General features: G+C 41.1%; 1 protein-coding gene across 1 annotated transcript in view; it reads left to right on the top strand.

Annotated features, from left to right (window-relative positions):
- Positions 1–11,547, top strand: part of CLSTN2 (calsyntenin 2) — a gene marked incomplete at its 5' end in the record, with an annotated part of 143,569 nt that extends 132,022 nt beyond the window's left edge. The window contains 3 exons of the mRNA XM_015410274.1: positions 7,086–7,209; positions 9,917–10,101; positions 11,341–11,547. Coding sequence (XP_015265760.1) covers positions 7,086–7,209; positions 9,917–10,101; positions 11,341–11,547 — 516 coding nt within the window. The remainder of the gene's footprint in view (positions 1–7,085; positions 7,210–9,916; positions 10,102–11,340) is intronic.
- Between the last annotated feature and the right edge of the window lie 387 nt (positions 11,548–11,934).

Raw genomic sequence — 11,934 nt, 5'->3', positions numbered from 1 at the left:
GGTTATCACCTACTCCAGACAACAGGTTGGATGATGAAAGGGAAAAAAGTTGGAGAAGCAATCAAGTTTCACTCTGATATGCAAGTGCTGTTAAAGAAAAACAGGACAGTTCTCATCACAGATATCAGGGATGAATGAGATGTGAATGGCACATGTACTACTGTTCTGAAGCCCATAAATAGGATCTCCAGAGACAGTGACAGAAAATCCCACTACACCTTTTTGAATCAAGGAGAGGATGCTGTGAGCACATGGAAAGACTGAATAAAATTACCTAGAGAGACAAGAAAACAAAGATTGGAAAAATGGACCAATTATAAGAGGGCACTTGCAATTTTAGTCCTGTCTTCTAGTTGCTTTCCATCCTCTCCATCTGACTGCTTTGATCCCTGCCTATTTTCACTCACATACTGGATAATGTCTCTGACAAGAACTGCCACAGTCAGCAGCTGTCTAGAAAGTGGGAAGTTAAAAGGACAGATATATGTAACAAGTTTAGGGAGCCATCTAAGCAGATCTGCTTGGAAGTGAGTTTCATTTAATTCAGTGGGGCTAACTCCCAGAAAGAATAATTGAACAGAGTCAATGATGTATAGTGGTTAGAGTGCTGAACTAAGACTAGAGAGAACTAAGTTCAAATCCCCAGTGCCCATGAAACTTTTTGGGTGGCCTTATCCCTTTATTCTCCCGCAGCTTAATATATTTCACAGGGTTGTTGTGAAGCTAAAGTGAAGGAGGGGTGAACCATGTATGCTACCTTGAGCTCTTTAGAGGAAGGGCATAATAAAAATGCAATAAATAAGTACATTGTAAATTAAGCATTTTCAGAGAGTTATCTACCATGACTCCAAGATTTTCTCCTGGTCAGTTACCCCCAGTTTGGACCACATCAACATGTATAATTGGGATTTTTTTGCTCCAGTTTGCTTTGCACTTGCCCATGCTGAACCTCATTTTCCATGATGACACCCACTTACCCAGCCTCAACAGATCCCTCTGGAGCATCTCACAGTCTTCCCTGGTTCTCACTGCCCTGAGCAACTTAGCGTCATCTGCAAACTTAGTCACTTCACTTCTTACTCTCAACTCCAAATCATTAATGAACAAATTAAAAAGTACTGGACCTAGTAGAGTGCTTAACACTGCCACAGGAAGGGGTGGCGGCTACAAGCATGGACGGCTTCAAAAGGGAATTAGATAAGCATATGGAGCAGAGGTCCATCAGTGGCTATTAGCCACAAGGTATAGATAGGGACTCTGGGGCAAGTTATGCTCTGTCATCTTGATGCTTGGGGGGGGTCAACAGTGGGAGGGCTTCTACTGTCCTGGCCCCACTGGTGGACCTCCTGATGGCACTGGTATTTCTGGCTACTGTGTGATACAGAGTGTTGGACTAGATGGGCCTTTGGCCTGATCCAACATTGGCATCTCTTATGTTCTTAGTACTGAGCCCTGCACCCCCCAGTGCTTACCACCTTCCATTGTGAAAGCTGCCCATTTATACTCACTCCATTTCCTGTTAATTAAACAGTTTTTAATACACGAGAGGACTTGTCCTCTTATCCCATGACTGCTGAGTTTACTTAAGATCCTTTGATGAAGAACTTTATCAAAAACTTTCTGAAAGTCTTGGTAAACACAGCATCTACTGGGTCACCCTTGTCCACATCTTTGTTTACGCCCTCAAAGAACTCTAAAAAGTTAGTGAGACAAGGTCTTCCCTTTCAAAATATATGCTGATTCTTCCTCAATAGCTTTTGTTCATCAATGCGTCTACTAATTCTATCTTTAATAACAGATTCCTCTAATTTACCCAGTATCAACATTAGACGGATCGGCTTGTAATTTCTAAGATCTCCTCTGGAACTTTTTTAAAGATGGGAGTTACATTAGCTACCTTGTAGTCCTTGGGAATGGAGGCAGATTTTAGTGATAGATTTCATATTTTGTCAGGAGATCCACAAGTTCACATTTGAGTTCTTTCAGAACTCTTGGATAGGGTTGCCACGTCCTTACCTGCTGCCAGCAGGAGGATTGGGGGGGGCATTCTGGGAGTTGGTGGGGCATCATCAACATGATTATGTCACTTCCAAGAGTGATGTCATCACATCAGGGAAACGCTCTACTTTTTGGTCAAAACTCTATGGTAAAATGGCTACAAATCATAGAATTTTGCCCAAAAAGTAGTGTGTCACCCCTGACATTGCCAACACAATGACGTCACTTCTGGAAGTGATGTCATCACATCAACGACGTTGCTGAGGGATGTCTTTTTGGGGTGGGTTTTCCCCTGATGGCCGGCTGGCCAATGGTAGGCCCAAGCCTGCAAAAACAGGGGATCCCCTGCCCCCAATTGGGGTCTGGCAAGCCTACTCTTGGGTTTATGCCATTTGGGCCTGGTGATTTGTCAGTTTTTAATTTGTCCATCAGTTGCAGGATCTCCTCTCTTGTCACCTCAATCTGACTCAGGTCTTTCAACACCCCTCATGAAATTGGTGGTTCTGGAGTGGGCAAGCACCTCCCATCTTCCACAGTGAACACAGAGGCAAAAATGCATTTAGCTTCTCTGCCATTTCCCTATCAGAGAGTCAGTTTGGTGTAGTGGTTATCAGCAGCGGATGCTAATTTGGAGAACTGGGTTTGATTCTCCACTCCTCCACATGCAGCCAGCTGGATGACCTTGGGTCAGTCACAGTTCTCTCAGAGCTGTTCTCTCAAGAGCAGTTCTCTCAGGGCTCTCTCAGGCTCACCTACCTCACAGGGTGTCTGTTGTGGGGAGAGAAGGGGAAGGAGATTGCAATCCACTCTGAGACTCTGAGTGAAGGGCAAGGTATAAATCCAACTCTTGTTCTTCATCATCATCCTTTAGCAATTATTTTACCCCTTGGTCATCCAGTGGCCCCACTGCCTTCCTGACTGGTTTTCTGCTTCTAATGTATTTGAAGAAATTTTATTGCTGGTCTTTATGTTTTTGCAATATGTTCCTGATAGTCCCTTTTGGCCTGTCTGATCACCAACATGCATTTTATTTGCCAAAGCCTGTGCTTCCTTTTATTTACCTCACTTGGAATAGCCCTCCACCTCTTAAATTTTTTTAAAATCTTTTATAAGTATCTGTTCATTAACCATGCAGGCCTTTTTTATACCTATTTGTACCTTTCCTAACCTGTGGTATACATTTTATCTGATCTTCCAGGATTGTAATTTTAAATAGTCTCCAAGCTTCCTGAAGGAATTTGACCCTGCTTACCTTTCCTTTTAGTTTCTTCTTCACAAGTCCCCTCACTTGAGAGAAGTCACACCTTTTAAAGTTAACTGTGGTTATGTTGGTCTTTTGGGGCAACTCCCTATTTACATAAATGCTAAACTTAATGGTATTATGGTCACTGTTCCCAACGGGTGCTGTCACATTTACATCTCTCACCAAGTCTTGAGTATTACTTAGGACCAAGTCCAGGATCACCTCCCCCCAGTAGGTTCTGTGACCGTCTGCTCCATGGCACAGTCTTTGGGAGTATCTAGAAATCCAGTCTCCTTCTCCTGACTTGAACACATATTGACTCAATCAATGTGTGGGTAGTTAAAATCACCTATTATGAAACAGTTATTTCATCTAGCTTCTTTACTTAATTCTTTTGCTGTTTTAAAATTATCCTCTAACCTTTGATCTGGTGGGCAATAACAAACTCCCAGAATTAAGTTTCTTTTTGGGCGCACTATTTCCACCCATAGCATTTCTGTAAGCAAATCTCTCTTACCTTCTCAATTTTACTGGACTATATACCCTCTCTGACATACAGAGCCACTCCACCTCCAACTCTTCCCTCTCTATCCTTCCAATATAATTTATTTCCAGAAATCACTGTATCCCACAGATGATCCTCATCCCTCCAAGTTTCTGAAATGCCCACAATATCTGTCTGTCTATCTATCTATTACTGTAGCCTTGAGCAGAAAATAAAATAATGAAATAAAATAATGCCTTACTTGATATTCTTCTGCTGCTGTTTAATTATTTCCCCTACAAATTTTGCTACAGAGTAACAGAATAATTTGTATCCAATAATAACCACATCACCTGTGTCCTCGTACTATCAGGTGCCTCGTTAGACCTTTCCATCATTTGGATGCCCCCAATGTCTATATTCTCCTCTGACACTAAGCATTCCAGCTCCCCCATTTTACCTTGGACACTTCTAGCATTTTTATTCCTTAAAGACATCTTTATTGTTTATTCCTGACTTTTTAAAAAGGACAGTACTGGTTGGATTCAAATCCATCTTTGTTTTGTGTTTTTTCTGTTTTGGTTTTTTTCCAGGTTCTAGAATTTCAGGACCATTATTTCCAAAAGGGGAACCAATCTGAGGATCTAGTGTGGTTAAAAAAAAAAAAAGATAATGGCCCCCAATCTGCACAGAACATAGTCATTCCTCTAATCTAAAGACCCCCCCCCCAAAGTTCAATCAGAATGGATAACGAAATTTGATTTTAAAGTCCCTTGAAGCAGATGCCTCTCAGTAGAGTTCTCGCCACAGTTTCCTATCGGAGAGCACCAGGCTCCAGCATTTTTTTTAAAAAAAATCCTGGCTGCATCTATTTTCTTTCCTAATAGTGACTAATAATAATTTTCTTTCACCTTTCTGCTGAAAACTCTGCATTTGCCATCCTTCTTTGTTGTGGCCTGCTGCCTCTTTTCACAAAGTACAGAAAACTGCCCTCTCTTGCCCCATCACTGCAATCTTTGAAAATAGTTGGAATTTTTTAAAAAAGTGTGTGTATGTGTGTGTGTATGTGAGAGAGAGATTGCATGTGATGGATAAAGAAGAAGAGCCTGTTTTAATGTCCTGCTTTTCTCTATCCTAAGTAGTTTCAAAGTGGCTTACAATTGCCTTCCCTTCGTCTCCCCGCAACAGGCACCTTGTGAGGTAGGTGGGGCTGAGAGAGTTCTGAGAGAACTGTAACTGGCCCAAGGTCTGGCCCAAGGGGGGAGTGGTTCTCCAGATTAGAGTCTGCCAAGTCTTAACCACTACACCACACTGGATCAATCGTTTGTTTGCTATAAGTCACATGTCTTCATACTGAGCATCCACTGTAGGGGTACATTAATTATTTCTACCATTTACTGCTATTTAAAGAGTTTCTGGTGGGTAGGGGTCCCTTTGAAAATGTTTCAGAGCAGCAGCTGCAAGCCTTAAAAAATTGCTTTTCTAGGGCTTGCCTTTAATGATGATTAGCTGAGAGCACTCTTGATCCCTTGCAAGAGAGAAATGCCAATTGCCCAGAAAATCAGGAAAGAAAAATAAGGCATCTGCTGCTCCTGACATGAAGCACCTGAACAAGAAAAAAAACAACATGGGTTTTTTTAGGTGGTGCTTTTCATAATGCCTAAGAATCCTGGATTTGTGTTTCCCATTCAGGAAATCACAGTAATAACCTGAAACAGTGATTTATGTATATCTTTTCAGTTCAGAATTTCAGAATGCAAACCCATAGTAATCTTAAAGTGAAAAAGGAACCTTTTGTCTCTTTCCATCCATCATTTATCTCCTCTTGTCCCTTCTTAGCAGATGATTGTTCTATCCATTCTCTTCTAGCCTCAATACAAAAATAGATATTGAAGAAATAAACAACAGGAAGTGGCTTCGCCACTGTGTGCATTTTTGCCATACTCCTTAGCTGATAATGGAGCCTTCAGAATTATCTATTGCTGAGACTATAAATTGTCAGATGTTGGCACTTCCTTTGCAGAATGAAGCCTTGTTGTCCCACTTCCAGTCTCTGGTTCCCATTTCATACATAAGAATATTTCTCTTGGTGAAGTATTAGTATAATGGCTGTTTTTCAGTCACATTTTAGTTTTTCAGCAAAGTAAATGTGGGATGCAAAAAGAAGAAGTAAAAATAGAAAAATATCAAGTGTTGTAACCATCCACACACGTCACTGCATGCAGAAATAAGAAGCTAATGTTTGTTTTGATCAGATCCAGTGTTAGTTGCTGTTATTATCCCACTTAATACATATTGAGTTCTAGTCCTGGGGAAAATCTACCATCAAATTCTTATTGTAGCAAAAAAACAAAGTAAACCAAACTGACATTTAGATCCGTAACGTGGAACAAGGTTTTTGATGGTGGTGGGGGTCCCCTAGAATCCACACAAAGATCGAAATGTTGATCAGAGAATATCAACAGCATATAGTTTCTCTTAGAGGTCATGTAAAAAAACAGAAAAAGGCAAAAGTTAGAAAACATAGTGCTGTCTAATATTACTATGTGAGGCTATAGTTCAGCATCCTCTAGCAGAGGGTGGCAGAGCCTTGTCTAAAATTCATGTTGTCACCTAGGAAAATGTATAATTGTGCTAAGCTCTGCAGCACTAGTGCTCCTGCCTGATTGATAGGATACTGTATAAAAGAGCTGTAGAGAGTTGTAGCTGCTCCCTCCTCAAACAAGGATACTTATGGGGCACTATAATGCATCTAAATGTACAACATATGGCACAGTGGTAGAGAAATTGCTTTGAATGCAGGAGATCCCAGATTCAGTCACTGAGATCTTTGGTAGCAGGTGCTGAGAAAGACCCTAAAAGCTGCAGTCAGTCAGAGCAGACTACTGAAATAGATGGACCAGTGCTACCTTTACTTATTTTGGGGGGGAGAAAACATGTTCCAGCCATTCCAATTCAGGGTCACTGTTGTTGGAACAACCATTCAGACAACTGTTCTCAAAGATCATTGCTTTTGAAGCAAAATTTCGAAGTGATAGTATGCATGTTTTTTCAAAACTCCCCCTCCTTCTGAATAGGCATTTTCTTCCTCATTTTAGGAGATCTGTGTGTGTGTTAAATGTCTAGTGCTAGAGCTGTGTATTGTGATGCTGAATTAATTCTACAATTTATGTATTCATTTATTTATTTTCAACTATAACATGCTTGTGGGCAGGCTGAAATCATAGAAGAGTTGCAAAGAATAAAGAAACAAAGCTTCTGTTTGATGACAACTTTTCAACTGTAATGTTAACCACAGAGAGGCATGACACTTGAATTCTGATCAACTAGTAACATTAATTCTCTCTTTTCCTCTTCTAGGTTAATATTCTGCACAATTCCAACTCTAATATTATGGAATATGTAAATCATATGGTAATACAGCCACAATTTCTCCAGTCTATACATCACCCAGAGGAGAGCATAAACAGTATTCATAGCTCAGGTATTAACTGTGTTAATACGGATTGAATTGCCAGAAGATACCCCAAAACCATTTAGTTCAGCTTTCAGTTTCTGGCAGTAGCCACCCAAATGGATGTGAACTTTTATCATCATAGCAGGAACATATGAATGGCATTTTCATTTCATTGTCATGGGAAAAAGCCCTGGATAGGACTGAAAATTGTTAAATTTGTCCATCCTCTTAGAAGAGAGAGATAAACTATGTAGGTGTTCTGGGTAGTTGTTCCTTGCACAGAAAGGGTTTCAAGAGAAGAAGGATGGCACCACCTATGGCTCATCTAGCCCAGCACTTTGCTAGCCATCCCACAGAAATTAATATAAAAATTGCTCTGCTGCCTTTTTTATGTTAAGCTCCAGCAGTGTGAGTCCATTTCCTTTCAATCAAACCTGTCTCCTTTGTACAGGGTTGGCTTGTCCCAAAGCCTTCTGCACTGCTTAAGAAATCTAAATCCTTCCTGAACCACCATCTTATCCATTTATTGACACACACACACACCCTACCCCATCTCTCTCTGTCTAGCTGGCTCTGTATGTGGAACAGGCAGTATTGCTAAGAAAGTTGCCTCGAAGGTTTTTAATTTCCCACCCAGCAACCTATTTTTTTCTTCCAGGACCGCACAACTACACTTCCCACTGTCACTGATGCTACCAAAATCAAACTGATGCTTCCAAAAGCAAACTGAGCATCAAAATCAAATTGATGTTGTCATTGATGCTACCAAAATGAAATGCATTGATGCTACCGAAATCAAACAAAGAGTACTACACTATAAGAACCTCCTGGTGATCCCTGGCCCAAAGGATATACAGCTGTCCTCAACCAGAGCCAGGGCTTTTTTGGCCCTGGCACCAGCATGGTGGAACTCTCTGCCTAGTGACGTCCATGTCCTGCAGGACTTAAAACAGTTCCATAAGGCCTGTAAGACAGAGGTGTTCCACCAGGTCTATGGTTGAGGACATCAATAGTTTACCATCAAGCCTGGCCTCCCTGTCTCCTCCCCAAGGGAGGATACCTAATGTCTAACATCATCTGATAAGTTTTTATTGTTATTGGTTTATTGTTTTACATTTTTTATCTGTATGTGTGCACTTTTTATCTGTATGTGCATATAATTATTTATTAGAATTGTATTTATAAATTGTTGTTAACTGCCCTGAGCCCCACTGAGGGGAGGGCAGTATATAAATCAAATAAATTATAATAAAAAGTAATGAGCACTGACTCCTTTGCTGCACTATCTCCCAGCATATTTAGGCAATTCATAATGTCAACTTTTGCACCAGGTACAAAGGTCAATATGCACTCAAAACACTGGTCACAGACCCACCATTATACATCACTAAGGATTGGAGCTCCTACTACCCCTCCTTTTATCCCTTCAGCATGAGAGAATATACATTTGTCTGAGGAATGGGTCCTCTAAGAGATCCTTCCCTCCTTCTCAGACTGACAGCCTCCTATTCTCTCTGACAACAGTGAAACTGTCAACATGGAATTGGGATGCCTCTAGCACATCTGTGAATGTCTACATACTTGTCTGCTTCTCTCAGCATCCTTAACCTTAAAGGAGATGGAGTAATTTATCTGAGAGTCAGGAACTCATAGCACCAAGTACACACTCGCAACTCTGGCAGGCATATAGTCATACATGCGACACACTGTACAATTTCCTTGCAGGCTTTCTGCTTCCATTACTGTCTGTCTTTTACTGCCCTTTAGTTTAAGATAAAGTGTTTATTTGGCACTATGCAGTTATCCAATAGCGAGAGCAGAGTCTAGTGCCCTGGACTACTTGCTCAGTTACTGAACTCACACAGATGCTCGACTCTCTCATGTGTTACCCTTCATTGCTGAGTCTCTGAGTTTTGACTTGCTTACAAGCTAGTCTTAAAGAAACAACTATGGCAAAAACTCTGCCTTTCAGTTTGGCAAGTCAGAGTACTTGAAATCTAGGTAATAAAACAAATAGGGTTTGCCAGCTACTATGGTGCTTGAGCAATGGGTGGTAATTTAAGGAGGTCAGCGGGAGCCCTTCAAGAGGCAGAGATCTACTCTGCCTTGACACCTTTCTGGGCTGGCTTAAAATGTAATCTATAGTCTTTAGAGTCAGACTTTTACATTTAGCTTAGAGCTAGGTATAGCTGTGACTATTGCTGTCAACTACCTCAGCAGAGTTGAGAGGCTGCAAGTTGCCACAGAAATTTCATCTGCAAACTACCTAAATAATCCTGTGACAATGTACAAAATTTGTCAGTCAGCTCATATTCACACATTTAGAAGGGTGGCAACCCCAGAAGCGGCCTTCTCAGTCATGGAGCTAAAACTCTCCAGAAGGAGATTCATCTGTTTCCCTCTATTGTTGTCTTCTGACAGTGGTTAAAGACTTTTTTTGCTTTGTTTGGTGTTCCCTCATTAACTCTCATTGGCTCTCCTCCCTGTTTTTTGTCTTGGTGTGTGCTTATACGTTTTGTTTAATTATATTAAATATTGTATAGATTTTATTATGTATTTTAAACGTTGTTTGGATTGTTTGCTACCCTGGGGACCCTGGTGGGTGAAAAGGCAGCATGCAAATATTTTACATCAATAAATATATTCTCTGTATGTTTATATAAACAAAAATAAGATGTATTGTATGGATGGAATATAGGGAAGATATGTTTACTCCATTCTTATTTCATTCTAGTACTTCCAAGTGTGGCTACAATTGTCATAGTAATCTGTGTCAGCATCCTAGTCTTCATTGTTGCTTTGGGGGTATATAGAATTCGGTCAGCTTACCAACTTAGTTCAAAGGAAAATGAAAGCAGTAAAGAAAATGAAATGGATTGGGATGATTCAGCTTTGACCATCACTGTCAACCCTATGGAGGTAAGCAACAAAGCATATCTAACAACTTTTTTTAAATTTGACATTATCTATAGTTACTTTTACAGTGAGTTCTTTGAATGTTAAGGTCATATAATTGTGTAATAGGGTTGACAGGTCCCTACCTTCTGCCAGTGGGAGACTCCTGGCTCCTCCTTGGGATCTTCTGGTGTGCGCACGTAGCACGCACACCACAATGACTTCACCCAGAAGTGACATCATCACACTAGGCATGTCGCCGGGGACACTCTAGCATTCAGCCAGAAACTCTATGGCAATGTGCCCGGTGCAATGACATCACCTCCAGGTGAAGTCATCGCACTGGGCATATTGGCACAATCCCAGGACTTTGGGGGTGGAGTTCCCCTTGCCGGCCGGATCTGGGGGAATAGTAAGCCTATTGTGTAAGACTGGAATGGACACTTGAAAGATGATCAGCTCAACATTTTAGCCTAATGCAGGATTCCCCTCAAAGCCTATCACCTTGGTTATGGCCTAATCAGTCATAAAACCAGGCCTATTTACAATACCACACCCAGTGACAAGCATGAATTGAGTAAAAAGAGATCCCCGTACAGGGTGATCCCAAAGCCTCTTGCTTGGTTCATAACTGTGACTGGCTAATCTCATGAAAACAAAGTTTGAGTCAAGTGGCACCTTTGAGGCCAACAAAGTTTTATTCAAAGTGTAAGCTTTCATGTGCAAAACATACTTCTTCAGACAAAACCAGAATAAAATCTCAAAAGCTAGTTACAGGGCAAAGAGGATGGATGGGGGGTAAGCTGTTAGGAGAGGCCACTCAGAGCCCAGATGCATATGGAGAGCTGAAATTTGAATGGATGGCCAGTAGGATCAATGGATGGCAGCAAATTAGCACTTAAATGCAAAAGTTAACAAAGAGATGTGAGAATGAAATTGGAGTCCAGCTAATCTCATGTTGTTCCAAATGGGAGGCTGGATGGTAAGGTGGTGTAATGCTGATAAGGATCTCTTTGAAGTCCCCCTGTCCATAGGCAGTTCTACCTCATGTTATATATGAATTAAAGTAGGCTGGCACAATGACATCCATGGTTTGAACAGAGCCTTGAATGCATGTTAGCCTCCAGAAGTGAAATTTCGGCTCAGCAGTTTGTATCACAGACCTCGCTAGACATCTGGCAAAATATTGATGAATTTCAAAACAGGTAAGAACACTGTTTTTCTAAGTGGGATATTCCTCCTGTGTGTTTCTGCACAATATAGAAATATGAAGAGCCTCATCATGCAGAGGAAGAAAGTGAGGAGGAGGAAGTAGAAGATGAAGAAGATGATACAACCAGTGCTGAGTCAGATGAAAGTGAAGAAGAGGAGGAGGAAGAGGAAGAAGAAGCCACTGGAAACAAACAAAACAAACAGAATACCACCAGGCAAGATCAGCTGGAGTGGGATGATTCAACACTACCTTACTAGAAACCCTTAGTCCTATTGATTGCTCCTTTTGTAAACACCGTGTATTTCTGAGTCAATCCTACTGAGTGAACCCCACCATGGATCTATGAATTAATTGACAGGATTTAACTCCTATTGACTACAGATGATAGAATTGCATTGCCTAAATTTGATGTAGTTGTATCAAACTGCTCCAGATAGTTGTTCCTTCCTAGTGTATGGGTAATGGCACCTGGTAAAGCACAGGGTACAACCATTAGTGTGTCACCACTAATAACAGCACCAGTCTGAAGCCGTCTGTTCCTTACTCTGTTTCACCCCTTCCATGGAAGCCCCTGTGACCTTCTAAATACAAATATGCAAAAGTCCTGCTGTTTGGTCCATAGAGGAGACAGCTCAGCTTACATT

This window comes from Gekko japonicus, unplaced genomic scaffold (genome assembly GCF_001447785.1).
Source record: "Gekko japonicus isolate JY-2015 unplaced genomic scaffold, Gekko_japonicus_V1.1 scaffold1292, whole genome shotgun sequence".
Lineage (NCBI taxonomy): Eukaryota > Metazoa > Chordata > Lepidosauria > Squamata > Gekkonidae > Gekko > Gekko japonicus.
This window is presented reverse-complemented; position numbering and strand designations above follow the sequence as displayed.